The sequence below is a fragment of the Polyodon spathula genome, chromosome 1 (genome assembly GCF_017654505.1).
Source record: "Polyodon spathula isolate WHYD16114869_AA chromosome 1, ASM1765450v1, whole genome shotgun sequence".
In the NCBI taxonomy this organism is placed as follows: Eukaryota; Metazoa; Chordata; class Actinopteri; order Acipenseriformes; family Polyodontidae; genus Polyodon; species Polyodon spathula.
This window is the reverse complement of record NC_054534.1, coordinates 64,765,841-64,789,964: the sequence shown is the minus strand read 5'-3', so window position 1 is coordinate 64,789,964 and position 24,124 is coordinate 64,765,841. Positions and strand designations below refer to the sequence as shown.

Below are 24,124 nucleotides of genomic sequence, written 5' to 3'. Positions count from 1 at the left end.
ATGTGCAGTTGTAATGGTGATGGGGTGCTCAGGAATGATAGACACTAATACAGTTCATGTTCAAAACACAGTCTTTAATCAGTGGGGATGCTGGTTTGGCAACCTTAAATATTAGTACCTGGCTCTACACAACAATGTGTATTGTGCGATTAAAAACACAGGGCACAGTCCTGAAATAATAATGCTGTTCAAACACACTTTATTCACACACGTTCACACGTCCAATAGTGGGTGCTCCTTCTGCAAGTGGTGATTCAATATAGTTAATGGTGACAGCAATGGTGTAGAGTGGTCTGGGGTGGATGTTGGCTTTTAGCGACAGCCCCCGGATTAGTTATCCGTCTGCAAATGACAAACGTGACAGTTATTAGATAATACAAAACAACACAAACACTCACAGCTCTTTTCTCGCTCCACTCCTTTACAGGGCCTTTCATAACCATAACAAAGGAACAGATCGCTCGGCCATGTTCCCTGATATTCCTTTAGTCATGCCTCCTTTGGTAGCGAGTGCAATAACGTCTCCTCCAATCCATGACTGACACATTGCCTACTGCAGTAAGGCGCTGACTTCTAGTATTGTGGCTTCGCCCTTTTTTGGATGGCCATTTCCAACTGACCCTGGAATGAATTGTCAAACCCTCCAGTCCGGGGCACACTGTTCCTGTTATACAGTGCCCTCACAGGTCAGGAGGGAGATTGTTGACTGATTCATTTGCTGTCTGTCACAGTTACTTATAAAGTTTTTCTTTTTTCAAGATATATTTCAGTTACTTTCAAGCAACAGTAATATGAAATGTATTATTACATGCTGTGTATGATTTTCTGCGACTATTCATTTCTATAGTGAGATTTAAAATGTAAATTATTATCTTTGACTTATGTGTTGAGGGAAAGGGAAATGTATTTGACGGTATCAGCATTTAAACAATCCCTGATTTATTTAAAGTGTTTACAATGTCACACTACAATTATATTAAAACAGGGAGTGGTTGAAAGTCAGACCAAGACAAAATTGCCCGCACAGGGCACAAATGTGAGCCGTCTTTAAGAAAAGACTGTTTGGGGCACTAAAAAAGTCATATAACAACAATTATAGTAAAAAGTGTTTTACATCTTAGTCGATTGCATGGATTGTATAATTAACATGGTAATGCGCCAATTGCACAAAGAACTATTAAGAAAATGTGTTAATAGCACTCAAGCACACAGACTGACCTTTTTGAGTTAGCTCATTTGCTGAAGAAGGATATTAACACTGATGTTAACTCAGAAATGGTACTAACAACAACAAAAACAGTTTGTGAATCAGGCACTAAATTAATGTAACAATGAAGATAATTATGTTCCAAGTTACTTTTTATTATTCTCCATAATATGAGAATAAAACAATTGCTTAATTGAGCATTTGTATTCAAATAGCAAGTCATTACCATCCAAATGCATACTGTAATAAAGTCATTCAAGGGCACTATATAAGCTTGAGGATGGAAAGAGCTTTATGCCCTGTGATTTCACTGTACAACCACTAGAGGTCTTGGCCTGGCTAATAGGGAGTCAGGAAAAAACTACATTGCCCAGAAGGCCACAGGGTTTGGCTTGTTCGCCCAGTTAATTGATTTATTGTTGGCAGGTGGACTTAAATCAAATGATTACAAGCCCTTTAAAAAGGGACAGGTTGAACCTGTCTTTGAGAGGTGTATGGAAGATGCGTGTGTGCGTGCGTGCGTGCGTGCGTGCGTGTGTGTGCGCGTGTGTGTGTGCGTGCGTGCGTGCGCATGCGTGTGCGTAGTTGAAGAGAGAAACTAAAGAGAACAAACTCGTTATTGAAGAACTTAAGTTTAATATTTGTTTTGTTACGGGCAAACGGCTGGTGGTTAGACCGGGCCGGAGTTAGGCTTTTGTTTTGTTTGTTTGTTTTGTTATAGCAAATTAAATAAATAAAGAACATGAAGAGTGTTGTTGAACTGCAATTCTAGTCCCCTACCTGTGTTGTACTGCAAGACCTACTACACCTCTGGGTCACGTCATCACAATACATATATGCCAGCTGTGTATTTGTGTGTAACAGGAAACAATCAGTCTTCAAGAGTACAATAAGTGCCATAACGCCTTAATTTATAAACTGAAAAATGTTGTTATGCTTTACCTTTATGTTCTGTGCGGAAAGTGTTACTGTGTGTTTGTACAACATACAGGGTAACTACACGTACTGGAAAACGGAAGTTAAAACTGGACTGTTTTATAAATATGTTTTGGGGTTGCAACAAGCAGTGGTAAAGATACATACAGAATACTTTTTTTTTTCAATCTGCCTATGAGGTATATCTGCATTAGATTTCATAAAAGCACATTAAGGCCACACAATCTTTCTCTCCCACTGCTATATGATACCACCTTTGACATCCACTTATTTTATAACAGGCTGGATTCTGTGCACTCTGAAAACACAACAAGCTTGTTACGGTGATAAAAAATACCGTGGTTCTGATACCTCATATTTCATTATTATCCAAATGTTGGTTAAACATTGATTGATCACAAAATGTTTTTATGCATTTCATTGTACATCTTTCATTTGCATAATGAAAGCCTTATAGCTCTATAATTATAAGCATATCCCCACCTCAATAAAAACAATGACAGCCACCTGGACAATACAGTCAAGTTCGTTGTTAACCCTCCTAAAATAAATCATGGTATGACAAAGCTACCACAACAGGGTATGTTTTCTTTCCTTTGTAAAAAGGCACATTGTTGGTTGCTACAAATGTATATACAGTGCAATGAGGACCTTTCAAAGGGCCTGCACTGATTCCTTTTACATTACTATGCCCCAAAATGGCAAATTAAAGCCTTAATTGTGATATATTTTGTTTTCAATACCAATGTGCTTATTAATATACAAAAGCATATTATGAATGATCACTGTGTGCTGTAGTTGCATTTTGAGACACAATTTTAAATGGTACATGATTATATGTTTTTTATTGAGAGGTATGATTCAGCAAATCACGGAAACAAACATTAATGCAATCTCAACCACATATTATATTCAATATACAACATTGTTATTAGCAGTCATGATACCTTTTCAAGTATCGTATTGTGAGCATCTTGTTGGTCTTTTTTCTAGCTTTCCCACATTGTCTAGATGAAGACATTTATGTGTCAATATAAACTCCTAGGTCTTTTTCATAGATTCCTTCTTCAATTTCAGTATCTCCCATATGGCATTTATAATGCAGATTTGTTATTGCCTTTGTGCAATACCTTACACTTTTTTCTATTAAATGTCATTTGCCATGTATCTGCCCAGTTCTGAATGCTGTCTAGATCATTTTGGATGACCTTTGCTGCTGCATCAGTGTTTGCCACTCCTATCTAAGTCATTAATGTAGATTAGGAATAGCAGAGGACCCTGTGGTACTCCATTAGTTGCCTCGCTCCATTCGGAGGTTTCTCCTCTAAGCAGTACTTTGTTTTCTACATGTTAACCACTCCCTGGTCCATGTGCATGCATTTTCTTGAATCCCCACTGTATTCACTTTGAGAATTCATCTTTTATGCAGGACTTTGTCAAAAGCTTTCTAGATCTAAATAAATTACGTCATATGCTTTGCAATTATCCATTGTTGATGATGCATCCTCAAAAAAATCAAGCAGGTTAGTTAGACACGATCTCCCTTTCCTAAAACCACGCTGACTGTCTCCCAGCATACTGTTACCATATAGGTCGTTTTTCATTTTGGATCTTATTATAGTTTCCATAAGTTTATATATAATAGAAGTCAGGCTTATTGGTCTGTTGTTTCCCTTTTGCCTAACCCCACCTGGGAGGATGGCCGTGAACTCTACCAGAGGTGTGGCTACGTCATGGGCGCCTCATTGACTGATACTGATATCTGTACTGCAGCTAGCTGGACTGCTCTGCATACATTGTTCTACCAACTCATTGTGGTAGATCCCTCTATGCCTTCATTAGGCACAAGGGTGCTTCAGGTTGTATCTGCGCACCACCAGCACTAGCTAGTGGTAGCGAGGTGTCCCTCGTATGCTGTCCGCTCACACTCCCTCTCGACGGCTTTGATATACTTTCCCAAAAGTATTGGTTGTTGGCTGTCTTTGAATTGAGAGGGAAAGATAGGTTACGGATGGAACCGTGTTCCCTGAAAGAGAAGATGACCAACAAACCTTGCGAGGTCTCATCACTTGCATTCACAGGTCCGTTGCAAAAGAGAACGAGATCTCCGCGTAGTGACTATTTAATCCCTCGGCGGGCGGGACCGAGGACGTCACTCCACGGAGGGGCCTATCGGCAGCTTTGACATAAAATGCTCAGCAAATACCTCACTTGTGGCAGGCATATCCCAAAAGTATTAGTTGTTGGTCGTCTTCTCTTTCAGGGATCGTTTCGGGCTATTGTCATGAAAAAAAGTAATTGGAAAATGCTGAAAGTTCTGTATTAATTGTATTGGCTTGGCAACCTCTAAACTGAATCAAACAGCCTTGCCCACGTCTTGACCAAAAACGCCCTCTACAAAAGCCACTGGTTAACTTGATAATGTGTCAAGTAAGAATAAATAGGTTTTTTTTTTTTTTTCTGATTGATAAGAAGATCATTTTGTTCCAAAAAAAACCCAAGTATCCTTTTTTTATTTTATTTTTTTTTTAAAGTTACAGAGTAAAATTAACTAGATCCAGTATAAACAAGGATAAGTAATGAGGAAACTTTTTTTTTTTTTTTTTTATTGTTTTATGTTTCTAACCATACCAACTTAATGGATTACGCACCTATTAGCAATATATTGTGAAACTATCAGGTGTCCCAACAGAAGTATTATTAAATTAAGTGGAAGTGAATCTTTCTGTATGAATTAACTGGAGAATCAGGGACTCACGTTACAGCAGCAGGATGGGTCATCCTATGGCATAGTCCCTACATCTGCTACTCACGTGTTACATTATTGATTAACTTACCTTTCCCTTGAATTACAATGTAACTCTGTTCTATTCAATATATATATATTTTTTAATGTTTGTTTCTTTCCCATGCCGGTTAAAAGGATTTGAAATCTATCCAAATGAATAGCCTCGCCGATTAGCAATAGATTGTGTAGCACTATGAAGTGTCACAATTGACGCTTCAGAAATAGCCTCTGATCTGTAAAACATTACCAGTGTATTAACACAGTATTCTTTGTTCGTTTGTCTGCAAAATATATAAAGAAACTACTACTTTTAATTGTTCCTATTTTTATAAAGAAAAAAATAAAACAATAAATCAAGAGAGGGCTTTTTTCACAAAGTTTGACTTTTGAATAAAAAAGGCAATTTAAATCTGCAGAGAAATACAGCAATGGCTTATATAAACATCCATGACATGGACAAAGAACCACAGCAAACAATGTAAAGGTAAAATACTTTAAATTGAATGTATCCAACTTTTTTTTTTAATCTTTAAAAATTGTAAAACAAACACTTGAGACTCAATTCTTATTTGCTCATATTTTCATTTGCTCTGGTCTTCAATTAACTTTATTTATTTTTTTTGGAATGATGTAATTTTTTTTTTTAAATTTTACAAAACTAGACCAAAACAATTAAGTACTATATTGCATGTCCCTTTAAGCAATCTCGATGTGTTGTACTTCATTTTGTATATCTGCTGTTTATTATTATTACAAAAATACACTTGCCAGTATAAAATATACAACTGATTGACTGCCTGTACTCCTTCGCCTCTGTTTCTCTTGCCTTTGTCACCCTACCTCTTGTCACAAAAAACGACAGTGTAACAGACCTTCCCTTCTCTTGCATTTAACTTCTTAATCAGCATTTTTTTGTTCACACTCGCTACCTTCTGACACACATGCACACGCACACAGATCAAATCTCAAATAGAAGAAAATAATTTTATTTGAGTTTCTTTCGGCAAAACTTTAATGTTGAGGGCAGCGTACGTTCTTACAATATCCCATGTAGTGTTATTCTTTACTAGGTTCTGCTACTTTGCTAAAGCTTAAGATGTAGTATTTTACAACTTTGAACTTAAATAAATAAATAAAAAGTTGGTGGGAGATTTCATTCTTTCATCACATAGTCGCAAATATCTACCCATGCTATTTTTAATTCTATAATATAAATGATATTAACTGCTTTCTTTGTATGGTGCGTTTTGCTAGCTGTGTGTTCTTGAATTGCCTGTCTGCGTATATAGTCCACGACATGTTGGCAGAATCTGAAAATTCAGAGGCCTGCTTTTGTGAAATATAAAAACAAATGAAAAATGTGCTAAATGTTTCAGTTTTGTTTTACTGAAAGTAAAACTTCAACAACACTTGAAATTAAGGGTTCAGTGGCATCTACAGGGGAATACAAAAATACAAGTATTTCCTCTAGCCATACCTCACATTTTGCATCATTGTTTTAATTCACAACTCCCTATGGCATCACCTATGTTACATACAAATACATTGCATTCATATTTGCCTCCAGAAGACCAACTGGTTATATTATAAGAATATATATATATATATAGATATATATAATATATATATAATATATATATATATATATATATATTTCTTATTATTATTTTTTAAAATTTTTTTAGCAAGAAACAGGTTAGATTTTTGGATGAAAACCCTATAATATTTGTGGATTCACCCTATAATATTGAGCAATGGGAAATCCTAGGGGAGTAACAGCGTCTTGTGCAAGAGCTTAACATACTGTATATATTTATATAATCTCAAGTTGTGTTATTGATAACAAATAATCTCAACATGTTATTGGCAACAGAAACACTGTTTAAACAAAATTAAAGGTACAGACAGGGCTACCAAACACAATCATTTTAATACATCCTGATTTATTAATTTATTTGATATCATATAATCTGTAACAGGTTTAACAATGACAAACGTTATTTGCTATTTACAATACTTATCGAAAATTTGAAGACAAGGCAATTTGAAAAATTGAAGAAAAACAGCCAAGATGTAAATGTACCGGTATGTAAATGTGGTGCCATCTAGTGGACAAAGATGGGACTGTTAAAGATAAGATGTTTTTAGGGTATAATGTTTTTCACTTTTGTAAGTTGCTATGCTTTGTCTGTGTATTTTCGATTTCTTCTATTTGAATTTTGTAAGTTCTCAGTGTAAGGTTGTTGATAAGGACGCATTCATTATTTGGGTATGATTATATGGAGGCTTTTGGTGTCTTGTACTCTTCCTGTGTCGTGTCTCTTGTAGTAATATATCTTATTAGCAGGGGTGTGTGTCAAATGCATGCATTGTGAGTTGGGTATTAGGTACATTGGGGTTAGGTACTGAAAAGCTTATTTAGTGCTTCTGTGTTAGACAAGAGAAGAAATGAAGACTGCATACTCTATGGCCTCCGAAATTAGTAATAATGCACATTAATGCATTTTTTGTGTATCATGCTGATATTGAAGTTTAATAAAACATTACTGTTAAACTGATTAATTGTTGTATTGAGCTAATCATTCTGGGTAATCCACAAAAATATGACTCACGCTAATGAGCTAGTTAACAGGTGTATTCAGTGACTGGTCCGTCTGGGAGGGTGGAAAGAGAGCCTAGGGAGGCATGTTTCCGGGGGGGAGTGGGTACTGTGGTTGCACCAGTACCTGAGGAGGCAGCGGCACCTGTGGTGGCTTGTGTCCTTGTCCGGCTCCTCTTGATACCTGAGGGTTAAGGGGCAGGTGGGACGACAGACCCATGTCAGGCTGCTGTTGCTGGTATACATAGGGAGGCTTGTACAGGTCCTGTCAAAACATTAGAGAAGAATCTAAGAAATATATTATACAGGTAACTGCAAATTGCTTAAATGTTTTGCTTATTGGTGAAAGTCGTTTGTTAGAAAGGTTTATATGTATTTATATTTCTGTATTATTGGGAAAGGGCCAAGACTCAATGTAAGGCTATTATTTTGGTGCTGTGAAATCTTGACTGTCTCGTTACTTGTTAAAACTGTAACTTCACTGCTATAGTACTTGCAAATGTTGTGAAATGGAAGGACAAACTTTGTGGCGTGAAAGCTGTGGCGTCTGCATTGCAAGCAGCGTTCGCTCTAAGATTTTTAGATACTGAGAAACTTGTCGTTTTTTGACTGAGAGGGTAAATTATCAGTGAGAAACCTTCAGCCACACATTAACCCTTTTAATATATGTTTGTTGCATTATACAATTTTGAAACAATATTCCAATACAAGTATCTCAACAATTTTACAATTTACTAAATTTAAACAAGACATTTATTGTGGCTCTGCCTCTGATTTATCAAATTGCTATTATACTACTGCATAGTACACTGGCGTCTGCACTGCCTTCAGTTGTAACCATCTTTAGGCTACTAACTGTTCCATTCTTGGGAATACCAAATCCAGTTTTTCAAAAATGGCCAATTCCATTTGTTCCCACTCTTTGTCAACATATTAATAATTAAATATGGCATTTGAACATAAATATAATGTTGTTAATTAAAATAAGTAAATGTAACAAATATTACCACAATTCTTTTTTTTTTTTTTTTTTTGCTTTGTTAACTTAATAGTAAGTAAAGCACCGTATGATACTTTCAACCTATCATAATGTTTATAGACATCACTTAGCTCATTGCTGGAATTAAAATAAGCAGGAAAACCTAATAATTATATTGCAACAGTTTAAAAAACCAAATGTCCAGCACAGTTGTGAGAATCATATTTATAGTCTTTCACTAAGTTCAGTCTACAAATAAAGGTGTTTGTAGTTTACAATCAAACAGATGAAAGAGTTTAGTAACAGTCCAGCAATGTCATGTGAGAGTAACCCTATATACAGTGCTCCACAAATCAAGTTTAGCTTTTTACTGGCATTGTAATAACCAGGATAAAATATGAAACACTGATAAAGGTATGTTGACTGGCTCTAAAACAGGTTGACTGCTATGTATTTCCCTGATTGTAATTTTAAGTAGAGCCCCTTTTAATCTAAATGCTTAATTAATCCTCTCAGTTGTTTATTTCCTAATTCTGCAGTGTTATTTGCAAGATTTAAAGAGGCGTGTCTCCAGACAGAATGTCTTTATGAAACCAGCGGTGTGTAGTGTAGAGTCTACATCCTTTACACAGTAAAGTGATCAATTTCCTTTAAGGATTGTATAGCTAGAAAAATAGTTTTGAGCTCATTTCTTCATCGTCAGAAAATATAATTCAATTAAGAAATGGCCATGGCTTAAAATGACTAATTATAGCTTCATTAAAGGCAAAGAGCATTGAAAGAAATAAACTAAACAAGAACGAAATATGCAACTAATTTAGCTTACTTACTTTGGGAAAGCTCCGCCTTGAGTGCAGTACTTTGCCATAGTTGCCATCTTGTTTGCTTTCATTCTCTACGTGTTTACGACTATCATTATGATATTTAATGGTACTGACTCATACATGATCACACGAATTACAGCAAAACTGTAAGAATACTATGCCACCATCCTTATATAGATAATCAGATTTCTTTTAGCTCTGTCTTACTGAAACGTTGCTTTTTTTCTTCGTTGGTACAGCCGCCATGTTGAGTTTCAGCAGAGATATGGAGTGAAGTCACATGGTGAATAAACTCGCAAAAAAAAAAAAATGGACATGGTATGTCTTCTTCAATTACTATACACTTAAATGTGTATTTTCTACTAATGTGCTGATTACATTTTTACCAGTTTCAAAATGCTTGAGATGATTTCTGAAATGGTTGTTTTTTCAAAAGGGAAATAAAACAAAACAAATTATTTATGTTTACCAGAGTATTTATACATCTAAATAATGCAGGAAGATTGTGCTTCACTGATTTTAGTCTCCAATTATATGACAAGTTCAAATCTGTAAAGTTCATGTGCAGCACCGAGCAGCACTCTCGACTATAAAGGCATAATCGCCAGATGCCTCTATAAACTGCTTTGCCCACCCTGTAGATTCGCTGGTGCCCAAGCGAGCTCTGCACTAATGTGACGTGCATTTTTACAGAGGGAAATCAGCTGCAAGACAGCCACAGCTATGCTTATGTTAATGCTTTGTAAGAATGGTCTCAGAATAATAGGTTTACCTCAATAGGGTGAAGTCTTTATTGAGGTTGATATTTATGATAATAACTTGCGAAAGTTAGTAAACTGGATGCAAAGGTTGTTGCCAGTTACTGCGAAAAATTTGCGCATTATAGCCTTAGAGGGAATGCTGATTCCAAGCTCCATTGGAAGCATGTTTTGGGTTTGATTCTCACACAGGGTTTATATTGCAAACTTAAAAAAAAAAGAAATGCATTTTATTTGTGTAACAAACACATTTTTTTATGTGAAAAGATTTTAGTTGATATGAATGTCACTCTCATTGAACATACATACTGTAGCGATCCGGGAACGAGAGAGCTATCAACTCTGCGCCTTACTACAAGAGTTTGAGCACCTCTTTGTGGTCAGGCCAGAGGAGGGAGGACAGGCAGGAATAGTCAAACATCAAACTGATACTGGACAATCCCCACCAGTCGGAAACCACCCCACGGCTGCCCCTGTTCAGGTGCTAGGCGGCTACAGATATCATTCGAGAGATGCAAGAAGCCGGGGTGACTGAGCCATCCAACAGCCCCTGGGCCACGCCCGTGGTACTAGTGAACAAAAAAGACGGAAGCCTGCGGTTCTGTGTCGAATACCACCGATTAAACGCAGTCACCAGGAAGGACTCCTACCCGCACCCCGGGATCGATGAGTCACTGGACCTCATCACTGGATCCTCCTGGTTCAGGTCCCTAGACCTGCAGAGTGGCTATTGGCAAGTGGAGCTCACCCCTGATGCCAAAACAAAGATCGCATTATCCACCGGACAGGGCCTGAGGCAATTCAACGTCATGCCGTTCGGACTGTGCAATGCCCCGGCCATGTTCGAGCAGCTGATGGAGAAGTTGCTGGATGGCATCCCCAGACAAGTATGTGTGGTGTACCTGGACGACCTGCTGGTACATGGAACGACCTCCTGAGAGGCCTTGCTCCACCTGCGACAGGTGCTGCAGAGGATCCAAGTCACTGGGCTGAGAATGCACCCGGGCAAGAGCCACCTGTTCAGGCACAAGACCCCCTTCCTTTGCCACCAGGTCAGCAGTGGCCAACCCCAGGCAGTACAAGGAAGTTTGTTTAAAGATTGGCCACTATCACTAGCCCCCTTCACCACCTCCTTGACAAACAACAGTCCTTCCAGTGGGCTTGTGAACACAAGGCCGCCTTCTCTCAGCTGCGCCATGTCTGCAGTGATGTCTGCAAACGACTGGGGATTGGCAAGACCCGCCCCACCCCCCTTCACCCCGAATGCGATGGTTTAGTTGAGTGTTTTAACTGCTTGCTCTGCACCCAACTGGCCATTGCCACCAGCGATGACCAACTGTACTGGAACCTCCACTTGCCACTAATCCTGCTGGAGTCCACTTCTTGCACCACAGGCCCTGCTAATGATGGGGTGGGAGCTGTGGATGCCAGCAGCGATCCCATGTGAGCAGCTGCCAGGGAAAAAGGAGTCGCTGGGAATGGAATACATCCAGTGCTTGCAAGACTGCCTGGATAGCGCTCACGGGACCAGCTTCGACAGCGGCGACACTATGACCTGCAGGAGAGCAGGGGGAGTTGGTGTGGGTTTACAGCCCCCATCGAAAGAAGGGACGATCACCCAAACTGGACGCTCCCTGGGTGGGGCCGTGTACTATACTGCAGCGAGTGGGCGAGGTGGTCTACCAGGTCCAACTGTGGAGCTGGACTCTTGGGCATTGCACCCTGTTGAACTTTTTGGGAACAAAAAGAGACTAAGGTGGGAGCAATGTAGTGATTTGTGCAATTATGTTTTGTTCTGTGTTCCTACTGTGTTTTGCGTGCTGTAATTCCCACTGTATTGTATTCCCTTTCCGCTCTGTATTTCCCGCCATTTGCTTGTATAACCCTGTCTCTGTGTCTATGTGTAAATGTAACCTGTGCGTGTGGTGCTGTCCGTGTCTCCCCTATAATTGGCTGTTTGTCTGTGCCCATTGGTCCTGGTGTGCCATAATTAACTGTCATAAAAGCACAAAAAAAAGCCATGAGACCAGTAAAACACACCAGTTACACCTGTTGAGAATCAGGATGGCCAATACTAGGTAAGTAAACTGGAATAATATAATTTTACAATCTTACTAAGTAGTTGCAATGCACATTTAATATATTGCATGGTTCTTATGATGCGTGGCATCTGAAATATTAGCATAGCTCCTCGTTAAGGACAGGGTGAAGTGGATTTTTTTTTTTCTTAATTTTTCTGGTTTTAACTGTCAGCATAATTAACCTGCTGTAAAATATATATAGGTACAATGCAGTCTTGCACAACCCTTATCTTAATCCACTTCCCAGAAAGGAGACAGAAATAGTACATACAGTATCAGAGATCGATATAATAAAATAGAAAATAGAATCCAAGTGTGTTTATAGTATGTTTATTACACTTTATAGTAAAAAGTCAATTATATCATGTGTTCTCACATTTCAAGCAACTTCTAAACAAATCATAAGTGTAAATCATACATCATTTTGTTTCTGTTTTAAAGAATTCTAAAAACATTATTATTTGAAAATAAAGAAAGATTCTTTGCCCTTTTACATACCATAATAGTAAACATGTAGTTATATAAAAATTATTGTTATATTAAAACTGATAGTAAAAAATGTATGGTCAGGTAAGAAAAGCATTGGCTTGCTTTGAAGAAAGTAATCTGCAGCATTTTGTTCTGGGAAATGGAAAAGAAAATACATATTACATTCTACATGTATAGATATTAACAACTTCATAAATATTTAAAGCCTGTTTTTATTTTATGGACATTTATCAAAGTAGCAAAATTGAAATTAAAGTAAATGATATCTACTACTACTACTACTACTACTACTACTAATAATAATAATAATAATAATAATAATAATAATAATAATAATAATAATAATAATGCACCAATTCATACCTGGAGGTTACTTGCGCATATTGTATTTTTTTTATTTCATTACCTATGGCTCAAAAGGAAGTACAAAACCAGGTTGAGTCTAAGAACCAAAACAAAGAAAAGACAAATGTATAACAGTATTTAGGGCAGATTTAAACACAAATATTTTAATTCCTAGACATTGTTTTGTAAATCAACAGGCAGCAAAGTTTCCCAGGATATGGAAATGAATAGATTTGAAACAGATGACCCCATGAACCTGCTGGTCGAGAGAGGTCTTTTCTGTTTACAAAGATAACAGAAAGTTTATTTTCTTTCTGATTTGCTGTAAGCAGTTAGTAATGGTGAACTCAATATCCGGTCATTGTATAAATAACTGCATATTATATTATACATGCCACTTAACACCTGAAATAAGCAGTAACAATGCGAATGCATACCTTCTCTGTAACAGCATTGACATCCCCTTCAAGTTGTCCAGGAGCAGTTGTAGGAAGCATAGTTTCTGTTCCAAATACGGGAGGCCGTTTGCCTGTGCTTTCCTAATTAAAAAAATAAATAAAGAAAAAACTCTTTAAAAAAAATGTGGGCTACTGTCAGCTTTACACCTCACCTTTAAAAGGTGAATCATTCTATTGTAAAATAAAGACAGAGAGAAAATATACTTGTATCATTGCATTTTTCAGATGATGTTTTGAATTGGCAAAAAACACATCGACAACACAGTTTTCGATGTCTAGCACATTTCTGCTATACTCTACCTGCTTTGGCTGTTGAGACGCCTGTGTTGGCTGCTCCAGATGCTGCTGGGCTTGTTCCTGTGTTGGCTGCCAGACAGCATGATGGTTTGGTTGTGGGTAACCATAGCCTATGTAGTAAGGCATGCCCTGTAAGTGACAAAGATTACATCAGCAATGATGCAGATATGAAATTCTAATTTTATACAATGGATCTGCAGTATCAGCTGTCCTCTTGCCTGTTGAGGGAATACTACAGAAGGGTAGTATGAAGGCAGAATCTCGGGATTAAAGAAATAGGGTACCTGGTTGGGCTGTTGTGGCTGCTGAGGAGCATTAGAGTCCCATGGGTTGAGTGGTTGCCGTGGTGCGTTAGGTGACTGGTCCTTCTGGTAGGGTGGAAAGAGAACCTGGGGAGGCATGTTTCCCTGAGGAGGCAGTGGGGACTGCGGCAGGACCTGAGGAGGCTGTGGCCCCTGTGGTGGCAGGAATACCTGAGGAGGCTGAGGCCCCTGTGGTGGCAGAAATACCTGAGGAGGCTGCCGCCCCTGTGGTGGCAGGAATACCTGAGGAGGCTGAGGCCCCTGTGGTGGCATGGGTCCTTGTCCGGCTCCTCCAGCTACCTGAGGGTTAAGGGGCAGCTGGGACGGCAGACCCATGTCAGGCTGCTGTTGCTGGTAAACATAGGGAGGCATGTACGGCACCTGTCAACAAATATGTTATACAATAAGAAATTAAAAAAGATTCTATGTATGGCGCATTTTCAAAAAAGAGCAGTGTTGCAGCTAAATATGCACAGCAAAATAAATTAAATAAATAAATACATAAATAAATAATCTACCTGTGGTTGCCCATATCCAACTCCGTTGTATGCATTTCCATTGTACCGCATGAACTAAACAAAGATAACAAAGCATAGTACAGAGAATATTTAATACGCAAACATAACATAGAAATGTTAATAATATAATATTAGTAATTAGCATAATTAATGGAAATGGTTAATTGCTATTGTAATTTATGTTAAAAAACAAACATTTGAACTGATGATTAAATCCACTAAAATAATCTTACCTCATTGCTGTTACTTGCTGATAATCCATGTCGTTGCTGATATACCTGAAACAATTGGAAATATACAGTACTATTTCTGCTTCTCAGACAATTCTATTGAGGTTGCTGTAGTAGTTTGCAAATTTCTAAATACGCTATATTGACTTACTGGTACTGCAAACGATGCACCCAAAAGGCAGGTAAACATAATTGATGTCTTCATCTTCATCAACACTCCCTAAAAATTCAATAAATACATAATTAATATAGTTTCTACTATTTTCAACTTATGTTTAAATGAATATAGTACTGTACAAATCTGGCTTGACCATGGACAAAATGAATATGTATCTTTTGCCTTTTCCCTACCTTTTCTTCCACAAAATTTCATTTTCAGTGTACTATCTTATAATTTTTATATAATAAAATACCTCTGTTGGTATGCTGCAAATGTAACTCTTGGTACAAGGCTTCCCGTCTCCGTGGCAGTGACTCCTGAAATTCCTCCACGTCTGTCGCTCTTTAAAGTTTCACGCTGTCCTTATTCAGCCAATCAGCTCCAAGAAGCACAATGTGATTCATAAGGTACGACATAAACCCCAAATTATACCACCTGCCGGGTCTTGTGGATTCAGACACTTGAACAATATTATTAAAACATAACTACATCCTGGTCCTTTTGGGCAGTGTAACTGAATAAACACAACAATACAACCACAAGTAAAAATAAGAATCCTCAAAATATTCAGTCTAGTTCCAGATATTTCAAAACTTGAAAATATAATTCAGTTGCTTTTTATAACATGATAGTCTTCTGATTGACATGATAATAATTCAGATTACTCACAGATAGGGACATGTCTTTGGAAAACAAATTGTGTTAGCATACACTTTTAAAATAATTTAAAAAATGATTCAACTGCTAAGAAAATGTTACAGAACTGGCAGGACACAAGTAAAATGTGTGCTGAAGCTCTGAAATTCCCCATCTAGGTTTTTGGTACTTGATTCCTTTTGGGGGGAAAAAAATGTGTAAAGCTTTGTATAATACTGTGCATATAACAGAAGGCAGAATACAGTCATTTATACAGCAACAATATTATAGTGGACAACCAGCATGGGTTAAGAAGAAGGAGGTCCTGCTTAACTAACCTACTTGTTTTTTTTTTTTTTTTTGAGGATGTTACAGCTGATGTAGATTATGGCAATGCCTGTGATATAATTTATCTTGATTTTCAAAAAGCCTGACAAAGTCCCACATGAAAAATGTATACGTAAATTAAAATCAGCAGGAATACAGGGGAGAACATGTAACTGGATACAGAACTAGTTAAAAAACAGAAAGCAGGGAGTAATTGTATGTGGTGTAAAATTTGGGGATGGACTTAGTGAGGTACAACAAGGGTTTGTACTTGGATCCTTATTGTTCCTCATTTATATAAATAACTCAGACCAAGATTGCAAGATTGTCAAGTTTTCAGATGATACCAAACTTGGGGGAGTGGTGGACGCAGAATCCGCAGCACAGTTAATACAAAGGGATTTGGGGCTTCTCTAACTGGGCAAATGTGAGGCAAATTGCAATATTGCATAAGGCACATACAATATACTGTCCACAATACACTGCTCCCTAGAAATTTCACAATTTAATAATTCACAAATCTGGGCAGTTCACTGCTAGACCATGCTGACAGTAAATTATGAAAGTACTATATTTTACCATGTAAGGGTCCTTCATTCATTTTACGGTTCTCAATATTTCATTGTTTTGTGATAAGTGAGATGGCAAAATAGAAGGAGCATGTTGGTGTCCTGTGTCTTAATCTATACTGTCCAAAAATTACTTCCTGTTAATGGCAACAATCTTAAATATTTCTTTTTGCTGCTATTTGTATAGTTTACATTAGAAATTGTAGATAGTTCTGGGTTTTTTAATTACTTTATAGTAAATCATGGGCACAGGCTAAACACACGGTGACATTAATTTGTTATTAGGTTAATTGACCTAACCAAAATGAATCTAAGATTCAATTTAAATATGACTCTATGTGAAGTTGTCCAATATTCGCATTGGTAGAGCAGCATTTTTTCCAGATAGAGTACAATTTATCATTCTTTTAGTATAAAGTAAAGTAGGCTTAATGCAGTTTTCTTAAGAATTAAGAAAATCATGTTCTCTCTTTCTGGAATAACTTGTATCATATCGCTAAATGTTTAAATTTGTAATTATCACAGAACAAGAAAAGACAAGGCCAAGCTGTTTATCCAACATTATACAATAAACCATAGATTGTTTAGAAAGAAACTTGACATTGAAGGAAACGTAGCACTGAGTAACTGTTAGTGTATGTAGGCAATGGATCTAAATATCTATAATTACAGAAACATTCCAAATCACTCTTGCAGTCCATATTATCGCAAAACTGTGGATATTGCTTAAAACATCATATAATTACAGCGTGAGGTGTGAAAAGAGTGGGTGGATGATTGACTTTGTAAATTAGATATACAGTAATAAAGTCATCTAGACAATCATGGAGCTTTTTTTGTGAGAGATACTGACTGTAAGCACAAGTTTATAGTGGTTCAGTGTTTTGGTAATCTATATCTCCCATCCTCCAACAGAGCAAGCAGTAGCTACAGTACAAACGAAAACAAGGCTGAAAACAATCTGTTGTATTTGAGTGAAAAACATGACATCTTTCAGGTGTAAAAACATTTTGGAACAAAAAAAGATTTTACGAAGCTTTTTGCAAAACAATTTGATGTTTCTTCAGCTGTGTTTGAGGTAAGCTAAGCTATACTACGCTATCACAATGAAGGGAGTGGACACTGAAAATACAGTAGTGCTAACTTAAAATAAATAAATGAACCAGGACTTACTGCTTTAAAGACATGACTTTGTGGTACATCTGTTGTGAAAGGAACTCTTTTGAAAAGCTGTCGGCTTATAATTATGGAATCAATGATTTTAGCTGACAAATGAAAATTAAAGCTGCACATGGGGCTGTCTGGAATTTGTAGTGGTTAGACTGGTTAGGGGTGGTTTGAGGTGGATCATCTGTACTTGATCCTCTATAATACTCACCTGGAGGAATACTCCCTGAAAGAATAATTATTGCTGATGTCACTGCGCCGTTGGGCCGTTTCACTAAGTCATCATAGTCACAGGACATGTGTGATACCTCTGACTCTGAAAAATGATATAAATGTGGCTGCCCTTACCTTCCTTGTAGTTAACTTGCCAGACTGACAGCTGTGTGTGGTAAATACTGGTTTGCAAGCACAAATTTACTAGCATTACAGATGAAGTACTGGCATTAAATTTAATGACTTAATGGACAAGGGATAAGTCTGTCTGGTTGATACTTAACACTGTGAGGGGGAGATGGTGTAACATTAACAGCAGTCAGAATCTCAGTGGAATAGTTACATTATTTCACAGAAAATGTTTTATGTGATAGAAGCAGCGTTGTTTGTGCTGATGGGTACCAAAAACACCTTTTAAACCAACCTTGAAATTACTGACGCAGTATATTAGCATAACAGGAATGCTGTGTTATACTGTTTCTTAAAGCTTATTTTGATTAACGAAATCAATCTTGTAGGTCCTGAGTCATTTTGTCAGCTGTTTCAGAGAGAGTTAAGTGTGTCCTCCATTTCTCACATCATGGATTGTGTGTTTGTGTCTCATTGTTCAATTAATTTCCGACATAAAGACTGGTATAATTAAGTGATCAGTTTGTTCCCATTGCGGTGCTGTTCCCAGAATGTAAAGGTAATAATTAAGCAAAGAGGTCTTTACTGTCTGGTAAGGCCAACCTTGTTCGGCTCAGGCATTCATGAGAAAGGCCTGGTGAGGCCCTCTTATGAGGGTCCATTTGCTGTTACAAAATGGCTGCATAAAAAAACAAAACAAACAAACAAAAAAACATTTAAGGTTTTTGTAACAGTGTTATGTTAATGTGTTTATATTTGCGCGTTCACAATATTGTTTGTCATTTAGTATCACTTAGATTATTACTATGATTTATTTTGTTTATTCACTATTGAATAATTGTTTGATCACGGCATAAAGTGCGTGAATATTTCATTTGTTTTGTGTTCCATTCCCCTTCTTCTGTGCCTTGAGTCAATGATCCTGCTGAATTTCAGTGTGTACTCGATTTCTAGCTTTCCTCAGAGCGGGAACAAGATGACATCAGAAGCGTTGATTTGAATCAATGTCCGCTTGTGGCTTATTTAAGCAGAAAAATGGTAAAATACATACATGAATGCTGTATTTACATATTTTTTCCGACAGACTGATTTGGAACAGAGATTAAATTTAAGTTTAATCTATAACATTCAAGGTCCTTTACCGGATATTAGGAGCGTCATATTGACCTCCAGACACTGGCTAGGACCTTGCCAGGTCTTGGAGTACATCGGGGAGGTTGTCTATAGGATCCAGCTTTCGCCCAGAGGATGGTGGGTGGTACTCCATCGGCATTAGCTTGCTCCCTCCCGAGGATGGGAGCCTGACACGGCAGCACCTGCCTCTCCCTTACATGACAGTCTTACTCCGTCACACTTCAGCCCTGGCCCTGCCTGACAGTCCCCCCTCACCTGGACTCAAAAGTCTGCCACCTGCAGATGCAGGGAGCCCTCCCAAGACCCCAACGCCAACGCAGACCCCCACGTCACTTCAGGACTTTGGTGGTCCCCTCAGGTACAAGGGTCTTTAAGGAGGGAGCTGCACTTAGTTTGGGCGTAGCACATGGTCAAAACATTGGGTTGGACTGAGAACTTTCTTTTATTTTATTACTTTTCAGTCTGAGTAGCACTACGCTGCTCAGCTGTAGCTGTACCACTGGCTGGTAAAGCAGCACACTTTGCCTGTGAAGTGTAGAGTCCCAGCTTAATAAACCGCTACATTCGAGAACCTGAAATACCTGTATGAGCCTGCCTTCATTTCCCGCAAACGCTACAATATTAAAGTGTTACAGAGCACCCTGCAGTGCTTACAAGAAAGACATTACCTTTGCTCTATCCCTTGTTGTCTTTATCACAGCAATATATTTAAAACAATATAATCTTATTGTTTTAAAATCACTCGAATACATTTTTCAAATTTTAGTCTGGAACATTTGTCAGGAGAAAGATAATTTATCCAGATTATGTTCTCTCAGCAACAATGCTAATTTTCTGTTGCTACAATACACCACACATTTTAACCTTTGTACAACCGTACTGCTTTACATTGAAAATGAATGACCATTAACACCTAGATTATGAAATGTATGCACATGTCGTGTGGGTATGGCACAACTTCAGTAAAATACCTGTTTACAGAATGGCGACATAATAGAATGGATTATGAAAAAAACATTACAACCCGCAGTATCAATTTTTTGCCCCCCCCCGCTGTGACAGAGATCGAATGACTCTTGGTGTTAGATCTCCTTCCCGACCGGTGAGGGCACTAGAAAGAAGGAACAGAGTAACCTTAAACAAATGGCAAGACAATTTATTCCGAAAGGTAGGTGGAAGTCGGCCATTTAGGAAAGGGGCGGAGCTACGGCACCCAAGCTCACTGACCCGGACGGTAAACGGCGTAGCATCTGAGGATTGGAGGAGTGAATGCACTCGTTAACCTAGGGGTCATGGGCGAGGGTATAAATAGGGGGGCGTGGGTTTGTGATCTGTTCCTTTGCAGATGGTTACACTAAATAACCCATAAGGAGCCCGTTTGTATACCGAAACCGCGAGTGTCCTGCTTGTTTATGTATTAACACTGTTTGTCTTGTGTTGTTTTCACTAAGAGTACTGCGCACGATCCGGAGCTGCAGCCGCAGGCCAGTGTAAAACCCGGATATCACCACTCACCTTTCCACTACAGGAACCTTCTCTTTGCACTGTCGGAATTGTGTCTGTGTTTTGTGTTTTGTGTGGGTGAAAGAACTGGACTTTGGGTTACAGGTCAAACCCGTGGTATTATAAATTAGAAGTGATACATGCCGCTGTACCACTTCCAGCATTATTATTATTTGCAGGTTTGCTATAAGGCTCTGGACATTGAATTAATTTAATAAACACCCTTGCACCTGTATATCATCGTCTGTGTCATTTATCCACTCTGCACTGCACTCACCTGCACGTATTCACCACTTTGCCACACCCCCTTATAAATAAAATTTGTCAGAATGTGTTATTCATTTAATTTTCATCTTGAGACTGTAAAAGTAAGTTAGCCTATAGCCTACCAACAGCAACAAAACTGTGCTGAAAGTCACTGAACAAAACTGTAACTCCTGTATATTATGGAAGACCGGCAAAGCCACACCCCTAGTTCCAGCCTAGTTCCCTGTCTCTGATACAGGCTTGCTGGAGAATACACAGTACTGCAAACAGTTCATTACAGTTTGTACACATTTAAGGTAGGAAAAAAGTTTACATTTGCCAAGCAAATTTAATTATATTGATTTTATTATTGACAAATACACATATATTTTAAACAATGTTTATATTAGGCAAAAACAAACAGAATCAGTGTTAAATTAAAACAGAGGGCTAATTTCTCAAAGCTGTTTACTCTGAATTGTCACTAGTAAAAAAAAAAAAAAAATCAGATAGAAAAAAACAATTCGCATTTTCTAAAATTCATAACAAACAATGTTAGGCTAATCACTCCTAAAAAGCTCCTAAACTAAATGTCAGAGTTGTTTATTTCTGGGTTGGTAACTTTAGTGGGTGTGTTTCTATTATCTGAAAAAATTGTGCTAATGACAATTTGGAATAAAAGGCTGTGAGAATCTAGTCCAGAGTGTGTTTGATTAGGGTAAACAAACCTTTTGAGTTACAGTACATTTCCCAAAAAGATCCACACACTTTGTGTTAAATGTGATATACAGTTCATTATTTTAACATAAACTTGTATTTTCTTAAATCGATCTCTATTCAGTTGATCTAAATGGTGGTTGATCTTAACACCACCATTGTTTTAACAAGACTCATTTGCACTATTGGAAATCTGGTGTTCATAACTTTGGTATTACTCCTGTTTCACACGCAAGACACTTTTGTGAAATATCATACAGTATACAACCATTCCCAAGAATTTTGAAACATAAAAATAATAACATACGTAAAGTATAAATAGGCGTGTTTTAAATAGATCGTGCAATTAGATATATTTGTGTTGAAGAAACGTCATTCAACAGAAACATTGAAGCCTTGTTCCGTGGTTTAGTAATCATTCAAGAAGTTACGACACAAAAAAAAACAAACAAACAAAAAAAAAATAATAATAATTTTTAAAATGTGCACAAATACTTTTTTTTTTATATCATTTTACAAATATGGTAACATGTGGTATAAAAAAAAATGTATATGAACATTAAAAAACTAACACATGTCATTGAAAAGGTTAACTGTATATATCACATACAATTCACACCTTATGTTGCTCTGAAAAGCTCATGACATTGGCCTAAAAACAATAACAAATAATCAGGTAAATAGAGCAGTTTGAAGCAGGTGTCCAGTGTTGGGTTTCTTTCATCAGATAGTAATATGATCTCACCTTAACTACTCTTAGATATGACTTTATAATAAATAATAATTAATAATTAGTTTCAGCAGCTGCTTTTTAAGATGAGCCTCAAACAGTATTACAGTAAAAGCAGTGACATTCCTGTTTAGTTACTGATGACCTAAGTCTTTTAGGTCACCTGCTGCATGAATATATCTCTAATGTACCTACTGTACAGGGGCACCTAACTGTTTAAAAGTGGGGGGGCAAAGGTAAAGAAGAACTGCCGAGCAAAATGATGCAAACATTTTTTTTTTTGTTGCTAAGACACCCTGATAAACCTAATTTTTACTGTTCAATCTTTTGTTCAATCTAAACCCACAACATTGGGCAGGAGTTTCAGCATAAAATATAGAATATCTACTAACTGAGCATTTATTAAGTGCAAACACAAGTAGCACAAAATGGCAGAGCCAGTTCCAGTGGCATATCTGCACAATGCTGTACAGCACCTATAATACCAACATGCAGCTTATTAAAGGGAAGTGCTAAACAAACAATAACATGTACAAAATGTTATAATATGGTTTGTTTGTTGATAGATATATTGACAGTTACATGTTAACTGTTAAGATAGTTCTGTTCTTGCTCGGCTTTGTTTTAAATGTAGTGCTGGATGCCAAAGAGAATGTTTTCACATTTTGTCATCAGACATTGCTGAACTCAGTTTGTTGATATTTTGTGTTTTTTTTGGTTGTCACTCCCTCTAGTAATGTCAGGTTTTAGTGTAGGAAAACGACTATTACTTTTTTCCATGGATGGTTCGGATTTGATTAGTTGCTTTTAGTTGCAATTTCTGTCATATTTTCTTCAGAAAAGCTCCTGTCCAATTCATCCAAATTAAAACAAAGGTCGAAGTTAATAACAGGATTTTCCAGTTTGCTATGTAAGAAATAACCCACGCCCTGGGTGCGTTGTTGTGAGGCACGAGACCGCAGGCTGAGTACCTTCAACTACCCAGGAAATGCAATATTTTTTTTTAAATAATTACACAAACTAGCTTTTTTTAAGGAAATTAGAAATGTATTATGTATCCTTCCACTGATAAAAAAATAGTCCCTGAATACATATATTTTGTACTTTTTTATTTGTCAGAAACATTACATTGAACAGTCCCATTTATAGTAAATTGATTTCTCATGGAGGATTCACAGAACAGCCAAACACTGCACTGGCACTTGACATCAAGGGATTCGTTTCCTAGTGTGTTTTTTTTTTTTTCTTCAATAATATATTGACCAATAATATCACATCGATGGCCGATAACCGTCATAATTTCCCTAGATTGTAAACCAGCATTAGATGATATGCGGACTAAACGACTTTGTGTCAGTTTGCGCAGTGCTGCAGTCCTTCCCGTCCGCGACGAGCACGATAGAATTCCATTCCGAGCCCGACCTTGTTTAAAAGCCCAGCGGTTGTGTCAACAGAGATTTTCTTTGTTCTGTTCTCTGTCTAAATACCACAGTGTATTTGCCATTTTTTCTGTAATTCTTAGTGACAGAGATGAAAAAAAAAAAAAAAAACGGATTTTTGGGTGTTTTAAATGCTGTTTCAGTTTTATGTTGACATTTTTACCTACAGAAACACTGTTTAGATGATCAAGGCGTAGTAATATTAATAGATCAGGTAAGTAAGTTGGTCTGCTACACAGTCATGTGATCTTGTTAAGCCAATCACAGCACTTCATTTATCCAAGCCATTTTATAAGTTTTTATTTAGAGCATTTATTTTTAAAATACTGATAATTCTATGCAC

The 24,124-nt window shown here is 37.4% G+C and overlaps 1 protein-coding gene across 1 annotated transcript; it reads right to left on the bottom strand.

The window, feature by feature from the left end:
* Positions 1-13,024: 13,024 nt before the first annotated feature.
* On the bottom strand, positions 13,025-15,285 carry LOC121298067 (endo-1,4-beta-xylanase C-like). The gene is made up of 8 exons (XM_041224893.1): positions 15,225-15,285; positions 14,963-15,031; positions 14,815-14,859; positions 14,582-14,635; positions 14,046-14,444; positions 13,765-13,890; positions 13,444-13,545; positions 13,025-13,103 (listed from the first exon to the last, which is right to left on the bottom strand). Exons 2-8 carry the CDS (start codon positions 15,020-15,022, stop codon positions 13,068-13,070), a joined length of 822 nt encoding a protein of 273 aa, XP_041080827.1. The 5' UTR covers positions 15,023-15,031; positions 15,225-15,285; the 3' UTR covers positions 13,025-13,067.
* Between the last annotated feature and the right edge of the window lie 8,839 nt (positions 15,286-24,124).